The 9591-nt window shown below is 46.5% G+C and overlaps 1 protein-coding gene across 1 annotated transcript; it reads left to right on the plus strand.

Annotated features, from left to right (window-relative positions):
• The first annotated feature begins 5811 nt into the window (after positions 1-5811).
• On the plus strand, positions 5812-7879 carry ADRB2 (adrenoceptor beta 2). The gene has a single exon (XM_069651385.1). It carries the CDS (start codon positions 6315-6317, stop codon positions 7578-7580), a length of 1266 nt encoding a protein of 421 aa, XP_069507486.1. The 5' UTR covers positions 5812-6314; the 3' UTR covers positions 7581-7879.
• Positions 7880-9591: the final 1712 nt, after the last annotated feature.

Genomic DNA, 9591 nt, shown 5'->3' on the forward strand with positions numbered 1-9591 from the left:
GATTTTACAGTTGCAAGTATAAAGAAATGTGATGATTGTATTCAAAATGATTAAAGAAGAAAATGGCACGGTTCTAGGTGAAGAACAAGTGCAACGAGTAGTAGGATGGTGCGAGAGATGGATGCCTATGTTCTTATGCATAATATATGCTTGCATGATTATTATCTTTGTCTTTCTATTCCTCATCTGTCATAGTCATTATCATGTTAGCAGTTCCACTGTGGAAGAGATTCCTATGGTTCTTCCTACTATGGCAACTTCTTTTGATATACTTCATGAATGATACATGGCCTGGAATAGACACAAGAGAGATGCAGAGGAAGATAATGAGGGGATAACTGCTTGTCTAGATAACGCAGCACACTTGGGGAATAACATGTGGTAAAAGCACATGAGAAAATTGGGGGAGAGAACATCTAGGTAGAGTTGAGACGTCTGCTCTCTCATCTCTGATGCCATTGATATAATGCGATCTTTCATCATCAGAGAAGTCCCAGAACACGATGCAAGGTGCCTCAGTCATCTTGCAGCATCTATGACTAGAGGATCATTTCAGGGAAGTTGAGCCTCTTCATGATGGAGATCGAAATGGTCATTTCCAATACAGGATGACTATATCAAGACCACACAGATGGAAAAGGAACCTGGATGGAAGAGCAAGATGCTAGTGCATCCTGCAGCAGGACAGGATGAGGTGGTCATCGAAGAGCCGAATAGAATAAACTGCCCTGATGTAACAGAAATAGCTGTATCACCTGTATGCTGTAAGCCAACTCAATTCTTAGTCTATGGACACGTGAATTCAAGAAGGGATGAGAAGAAGGATTTAGGTCCTGTGCAGCTCATCTCTGAAGCCAGAATATGTACAGGAGTTGCAAAGGGTGACCGATGGATGTTTGAAGTCATGGGCTAAACATGCCAAGCTACTGACATGGTTGGAAGATGAATCAGGCCCAATTGTTGTAATCCTGTAGGCTAAGGTGATATTGTACTTCCAAAGACAGGGACAGAATCATGTGGGAAATAACAAGGAATGCAGAACTACAGTTCATGTTTCTAGGATGGGAGAAGGGACAGCTGTCCTCATGGATCGATATTGGACGTGTGTGTCTAGATCCTACATGAAGTTGCCCAAGGATTGGGGTGGAGTGTGCTCCTTGTTTCTCCTCCATGTTCCAGCATTAGTGATTCCTCAGAGTGACCTTAACATTGGAGAATTTCCAAAAGCAGATGCCCATTTGAGAAAAAAGAAGATTGCTTGAACTTCTCAATCGGACCAGAAGAGAAAACTACTTCTCAGCCAAATCAATAAAAGCATAGGACTCCATTCCTTATGAACACGGGTTGTTCAGCAAGACAGCCTCAATATTTATGACTTTATTCATGCCTGGGATTCAAACAATGGCCAACGCTAAGTGGTTGCATATTATGAGAAGGGTGCTTCTACAATCAATACCACCATAAAGGGATTCAATGCTATCAAGGAAGAGCTGAGGCCAACATCGTAGCACCTGAAGGAACAAAGTCCCTGTATCCAAAAAATCATAAGAAATATGTGGGACGATGGGTCTATCGTAATCCAAATGGATAATGCAACTACATGACCTGGAGTGTATATGTGCATGTAAAATTAGCCAGCACCCTGAGGGGGGTGATGAAAATTTGGACTCCGAAGAAGCACTTCTTCAAGACAAAATATCAAGATGTGGAGACAATTGAGGAGGTGGTCGAGGACTTGACCAGAGGAGGGAATGTAGAGGAGAAGTTACATGCCTCTGCAGTGAACCCCACCCCCCTACCTCCTATATGTTGTAAGCATGAAATTATACCATGTTTGACACCAGCAGTTGTGCCAATACCACAGCGGACATATGAAAGAAGGTATAAACTGAGAAAACCCTATTTAATGTATTCCGGAAGAGACGACAATCTGAGCGAGGAACTCCCTGAAGGAAAACGAAAAGGAGCAAAGAGAGAAGCAAGTGATGTCACAAGAAACATGCGTGACGCCCCGAGAATACTGGCTCAAGAGAATGCATGAATCTTACAGAAACTGATGACAAAGTTAAAAATTGAGAAAACGTTCATGTTTGAATAGAAGATTGTATGTGTAAGAAGTGCTGCAGAAAATCAACCATTCAATAACTGTACAGATACTGAAACACAAGTAGACAAATTGGTCAAAGAATCTGGCTATAGGCAGTGAATAGATTGCAGGAAATGCTGCCATTGTATAGGAGCTGGACATTGTTGTCATGAATTTGGTAAGCCCAGACCCATGGAGAGGAAAGGCTGAGAATTGTGTTGCAGCAAGTGTAAGCTGAGATCGTATAAGCGCCGGGCAACGCTGTCTGGCTTGGTATCAAAACTGAAGCGGCCATGGTCGGTCGTCAATTCTTGAAAGCAGTGAATGTGCAAAGGATGAATCATCCCTTGTTAATGTGCAAAGAAAGACCAAGAGTGCCAAGTTGTATTCATTTAAGACGTTAAAATGCTGCAAAATTGACCAAATAATGGTCTACTGTCACGTGAGCCAAAGATGGAAATAGAGTTGATTTTGGAGTCCTTGAACAACGATAGTGAGAGCCTGCACTCCCATATATTCCCACAGACAAGGATACTTTTCAAGGACAAGTTCAAAGACAATCTTCATGACAGAAGGCATGAGTGGTGAGAGATGTTGGGCTAATTGGGTGGGGAGGTAAAGTCAAGTCCACCTCCTGGCACCTGGGTCTGAGCTTACGTGCCGCTAATTGAACCGAATGTTCCAGAAATGGCACAGGCGTGACAACCAATTGTGAAGGGCCATATAACGAATGGCCTTATAGTGTGAAGACCAACGATCAACTGTGTACTTAATAGTGTTGAAGATTACGTGTTTTAGAGTTAGGCATGAGTTGTCCACCTGAGAGTGACCACCCAATCACAATCCTAGTCCCTATAGAAAGTATATTTAGATGTTTCCGTCAGCCAATCCTAACCTTTGAAACGCTGTCTATTATTTTCCACGTAGTATGTCACTTCTGCCATATTTTTCTTTTATACAAGGATGTTTTTTATGAGAAAATCGTTGAGCTCCTTAGCAAACATCCATTGATTTCCATTGTAAGATCTGTGTTTTAGATAATTGTTAATAAAACAGTAACTTTGCCATCTTCCTGAGTTGGTGTAATTACTCTGAGATCCCATACATTGCATGCACGATATTAAAGGGCCCTAAGCATACCAGCTCTTGGAATGAGGGTTAACGCTTTATTAAGTTGCTGCAGGATGCAATGCAATGTGATGCTCTATGACAGGGTCTTCTATGACATAGAAGCTGGTTAAGAGGTTGGACATCTAGAATACTGTTGTCAGTAAGGCACAGGAGCACAATTCAAAGTTGTTGAGCATGTCACTTTGATGTTTATTGAAAGTTGCTTATTGGTTGTATGAGCAGCTTGTAGCAGTATGAAGTAGATAATCACAGACGTAATAAAACCAGTTGTCAAGGTCTCTGAAGCCTTGCCAGGGGGATGTTATGATGCTTCCGGGGTCGTTGTGGGGGCCAACATAGCAGCATGTGGAGACAAACAAATGGCAACCTGAAAAATGTCAAAGGGTCTCAACATGAAATCAGTTTCACGCTCTGAAACACTTGTGTATGAGCGCGATACAAATAAAATATCATATCATATCAGTTGTCAAGGTCTCTGAAGAATTGCCAGGGGGTTGCAAAGCTGCCACTGGCAGCATTGTTGGGGCCAATATTGCTATGTTACTATTTTGCTGCTGCATGTGGATACATACAACAGGCAACTTAAAATATTTCGAATTGTCTTCATGCCTCAGGTGTGGTGTGGATGACAGGTGCTGGGAAGCATGTGAGGAAGGACATTGCAGGAGCTGGGCCCTGGTGAAACACTTCTTACCACCAGTAAAAACACTATTGCTGGTGGTCCTGGAGTAGCAGTGCAAGTGAGTCTTGGGTAGTCCTGCGGGCAGTAGGGTGGGGTAGGCAGGCACCTCAACACAAGAAATGTTGCATGCTGGCAAGACAGGGACTGGTACTGGCAAACCATTCATTTCAACCCACAAAAACAGCTTTGGACCCTGGAACGCAGCCAAACTTCAACAAGGTAGGATCAAACTGTTGAGCCAGTGCTCTGGAAGCCTGAGGCTTAAGCCATTCCTATGTCTTAATACAAGTCTACAAAGACATTCCATAGACATTGAAAAAGCATATACATATCGTATATGCCACACTCAATCAGCATCAAACTCCATTCAGGGTTTGGTTATAAAATAATGCATGGGACTCTATAGACAAAGGGCAGTCAGGCTCCACCCTTCTGAAAGGATCACGTGTCTACTCACATCCGATTTCTGGGCCTCATTCTGAGTTTGCCGGTATCCTGGCGGTAGAGCCAGCATACCAGCAAATGTAGATACCGTTTCCGGCACGCCATCGGATTACAGGTGCTGGAGCGACGGCTTAAATCCCAATTCATGGAGTCCTATAAGTAATGATGACATTTTGCTGCCAGTAGGTCACCTGGCATACCTCTAGCAGGAGATAACCCAGGTGTCCAACCGGCAAACCCGGAGTCGGCCAGGCCGGTAAAGTGCTGGTATACATGAATACCGGCACTTTTGTACCGGACTGGCCAATTCAGAAAGTGTCCTCTGTTCCATTTCTCGAGCTCGCCACACTCGTATTCCCGTCTGTAGACTATTAGCGCCACCAAGTGGTCAAACGTAACACGCATTCCCTGGCCGTAACAGGTAAAAAAATGTTTTGCCACAATCGTTTTAAAGAGAGGGAGTCATGCAGCAGCCACGCCTCATGCGACGGTGTGAAATGGATGTGATATAATACTGTCTAATGGCGTGAGTGCGCTTATTGTTTCTGGCACATTCCTATACACCTTAAACATGAAGTGGGGATTTTGTGACACAATCGTGATATCGAGGGATGCCATTATTTTCGCCTGAATGTTGCATATATCTTCTCCAGTTATTAGGGCATATGGTCATTTGGAACTAAAACGCTGGACTTGCAGCTCTTACGTACACCCCAGAAAGCACGGTGTGAAATAATGTGTTCGTCCAATACCAGATGAAGCACCGTCAAGCCGTGCACGTCATATTTGTGTTTTGCATAAGCAACCATATGCATACGTCAACTTTATGCTACGCAATTCCTTCGAAGTTGTTTGCATGTTTTGTAATAAAAATTATACCCAATAAAATAATTAAACGGGAATCAATCGTCAAGATTATGCTCTTTTTGTATACAACGTCTCACCTTTCTGCAGATTCTCGTTGTACTGTTTGTTACCTGGATTCGAAGATTTTCGTTTGTAATGAAATAATCACATTTGGCAGCGTTATGCAGCAAGTAAACAGCATGTTTTAACATCCTGAAGAAGGCAGATTCGGGTGCCACTTTTATAATCCTGCAAATCATAACACTGCACCTGTTTAAGCACATTTAAATCCAACTCGTCGGGCTCTCTAGGTCTTGAGAGAAACACTAAAGGTGTGCTTATGCCCAGGACCCGCTGGCGCGCGGCTCCCGGCAGCTGGGCGCAGGGTCTCCCTGTCCCGCGCGATCGCACTTCCCCCTGTCATGTCTAATCAGCCTAGCAGAGCGCACGCCGTAGCGCGTCACGCTCTCTGTGATTGACAGGACGCCACCACGACGCCCCTTGGGGGACGGTCCTCTGCGCTCCAAACACAAGCGCTCGCCGCGCCGTTGCGCCGCCCGTAACGCGACGTCACGCGAGATTGTTCGAGCGCGGTTTATAAAGCCTGGGATTGAGCGTCTGTGAGGGCAGATTCGGGAGCTGAGTTTGCCGAGCGGCAGCAGTGAAGCTGGGTGTCAAGTCGCGTTGCGGGGGAAAAAAGTTGGCAACAGACACAAGAAGCTCAAACCGTGGATGTAGCCAAGAAAAAAAAACAGTCGCACGAAGAGAGTAAAGACGGTGCATCGGGATGATCGGGGAATATCGAAATAGAAACAAAATCGAACAGTAGCAGTGGGAAAGGACTACGCTGTTCTGGCTGAGATACGAAACAGCTGGGCTGGAGCCAAGGCACTGGATTTGCAGCTGCTTGTCTTGCTTTAAATGGGTTTACACCACCAGGCTCTGAGTACCAGCACTTCTTGTTTTTCAAAGGGCGTGCGTTGGCACTTCTCTGCTGGGACTGGGATACGGTAACCTGCGCTCTGGGGTTTCAACCCCTAGAACTGGCTACATGCAAGGCAGCAGCTTGGGAGATCATAACTTCTGGAGGAGAAGATCTCTTGGGTTTGGCAGCAATCTACAGACATGGGGTCCCCCATGGGAGCGACCACCTTCGCCAGCACGCTAGGCAACGTGAGCGCCACAGGAAACGTGTCCACCGGCCCGGCAAAGCCTGGGGATGCCTGGATGGTGGGCATTGGCATCATCATGTCAGTTATCGTGCTGATCATCGTCTTTGGAAACGTGCTGGTCATAACCGCCATCGCGCGCTTCCAGCGGCTGCAGACAGTCACCAACTACTTCATCACCTCACTAGCCTGTGCCGACCTGCTCATGGGGCTGGCCGTGGTGCCTTTCGGTGCCAGCTCCATCATGCTGAACATGTGGGAGTTTGGCAACTTCTGGTGCGAGTTCTGGACCTCACTCGACATCCTATGTGTCACAGCCAGCATCGAGACGCTGTGTGTCATCGCTGTGGACAGGTACTTTGCCATCACCTCCCCGTTCAGGTACCAGAGCCTGCTGACCAAGTGCAAGGCGAGAATTGTCATATTGCTGGTCTGGGTGGTCTCAGCCCTGACCTCCTTTTTGCCCATCCATATGCACTGGTACCGGACAGACGAGGATGAGGCATTGCATTGTTACAAGGAGGTGACCTGCTGTGGCTTTTTCACCAACCAGGCGTATGCTATCACCTCGTCCATAATCTCATTCTACCTGCCCCTGGTAGTCATGGTCTTTGTCTACTCCAGGGTCTTTCAAGAGGCCAAAAAACAGCTCCGGAAGATTGATAAGTGCGAGGGCAGGTTTCACGCCCAAAACAACAACCAGCAGGACCAAAACGGCAAGGGAGGGACGAGGAGGGCCTCCAAGTTCTGCTTGAAGGAGCACAAGGCACTCAAGACCCTTGGCATCATCATGGGGACCTTTACCCTCTGCTGGCTGCCCTTCTTCATTGTCAACATTGTGCATGTGATCCAGAAGAACCTGGTGCCTGTGCACATTTACACCTTCCTGAACTGGGTTGGCTATGTCAACTCGGCGTTCAACCCGTTGATCTACTGCCGGAGCCCGGACTTCAGGTACGCCTTCCAGGAGTTGCTGTGCCTGCGGCGCTCCGCCTCCAAGCTCTACACCAACGGCTACTACCAGAGCAATGGCAACAGCGGCTGCAACGACGAGCAGGATGTCTACCAGTCAGCCAAGGAGAAGACCTTGGAAGTGGTCTTTGAGGAGGCTGGCAACGCCAGCGAGGCCTTGTTAAACTCTGTGGGGGTTCTCCCCAATGGCTGTGGGGGGGAATCCCAGCAGGGCACCCACCACACGCACCCCGAGGATTCCCCTTTGTAGGACATATTGACAGTGGATCACCATACCCCTCAGTGGCCCCAAGCAAACTCAATGTAAGATGACTATACAGTATCTATAAATATATAAATATATATTTTGCACTAGGGCTGTGCCCTGATTTTGGAGAATGTACAGAGTTGTTAAAAGTGTTTTTTTTATTATTATTGTATGTGTGCATTGGATTCTCGGTTCCTCTTACAGAGGGCGTGTTGAAAATGCTTCTCAGTGAAAAAATGCAGCTTTTTGTTGCTGTTGCTTTTCTTAAATATAAACATCTACCTCAGTGATCTGCAAATGTATACCCAGAGTTGTGGTCTTTTTCTATAACCTGCTGGCCTATCACCTCCACTCAGTGGGTACATGCAGTCGTGACGGCGCTCTGCAGATGTCACGGCAGTGTGTGGGTTTCTTGGAGCTATAAGGGCCTTGTTTCGATCGGTTTCCCTAAACAGCATAGGACTGAGCCCAGAGTCTTCACTACAGCTGACTACATGAGTTAAGTTCATAATGTCCAGTTTCATAGGTCTATTGGAGGGGTGGGGAGAGAGAAGGCGGTGGTGGGAACATGCCGCAGAATCCTGAGGGAGAAAACTTGCCTAAGTTTAGCCTATGGGATGGCCGTGTTCCTTCAAGATTCTGTTATTTTTAGAAGTTCATTTTGCCAAGGAAAGGCACAGCCGTGGAATCGAGATTGCATTAATTCAATTCCTCAATACCGTCTTTTATGCTGTGGTAGAAAACGCCAGCTTGTTTCGCCAGACTGTGACCTGCATCTAAAACGTGTGTTTTTACTAATGAATATTAATATGTTCTCAGAAATGTAAGCCATCTGTAAAAGGCGAGACCGTGTTATTCAATCCAACACAAAATCGCCTCTCTCTTCCCACGTTTTGAAATGTGGATATTCACGCAGCGCCCCTCGCGCACTGTGTTTTGCAATGCAGCCCGACATGGCGGCGAGGTCGGCTGTCGAACCGTTGGCATGTTTCAGGGGGCGTTTGAAACTGCTCCCAGTGAAATTATAGTTTAATATTCTGTTTAGTGTGCTGTCTCCTAAACTGCCCTGTGTGCCTAGCTCACTGAAGCAAATCCTTGCGAAGAGGGAGGTGGAGTTTCGGCAACAGGGACTGGGCTTCTGCGGTGGGGTGGGGGTTAGGGGGTGATAGGGTTAATTTGAGTTCAACTCCTTTTTGTCCACAAGGTCCAAAAGTCAGTGTTTCGTCTCTCGGTTGTGTAATGATTGCCCGCTGTCTAAATATTCCACCCCCTGCCCCCTCCCTCCCTTAGCTCCCTTGGGCAGGGGGTTCTTCTGTGCTGTTAACCTGCTTTTAAATAGATCTGAAAGATTAGCTCACCCCTGTCCTCCCACTCCCGCCAATCAATGTCAGTCGATAGGAGTCGAAGGCAGGCATGGGTAGGCAGTTTAGCGGGGGGTTGGGGTCACTTACTTCTATTTTAATTTTATTTTGGGCGTTTTGTAATACGCCAATTCCGACCCCTGCAGGATATTGCGGAAGGAAATGTAAAATGTTTCGGCATAAATGCAAATTTTTCGGCATAAAATTACATTTCTTGCAGCATTTTTGAGGCTCATTTTTTGACAGGAGGGTGTGAGATTGGCACATTTCAGGAAAGAGGCAGTATGCAGGGCAACATTGTACGCAATATCCTGGTTGGTCTGAATTTTAAACAAAAACACTGGTAAAGGTTTAAGTGCCAGAAGGTCTTGGGGGAGTCGGGGAAGTTGCCCCAATACTATAGGTGCCCACTGATTGATGGAGATCCATTTGGAGTTGCCTTTCGGGCACTGGCCGGTGGGACGAGCCACAGTCTCGTGTGCACCAGGTTTTTCAGGCCATAGGGGGCAGTTTAATCCCTTATCGTAGTGCACGGTTCACCGAGTTTGACCAATGCCATCCTCCGCCGTTTTCACAAAACGTGCACCTCGTGTAGTACTCAAAAAGTTTCTCACAAAGGTAGGAAACGTCTTTGTTATTGGGGGGCACATCTT

The sequence above is a fragment of the Ambystoma mexicanum genome, chromosome 3p, assembly GCF_040938575.1.
Source record: "Ambystoma mexicanum isolate Mex_15411 chromosome 3p, UKY_AmexF1_1, whole genome shotgun sequence".
NCBI lineage: Eukaryota > Metazoa > Chordata > Amphibia > Caudata > Ambystomatidae > Ambystoma > Ambystoma mexicanum.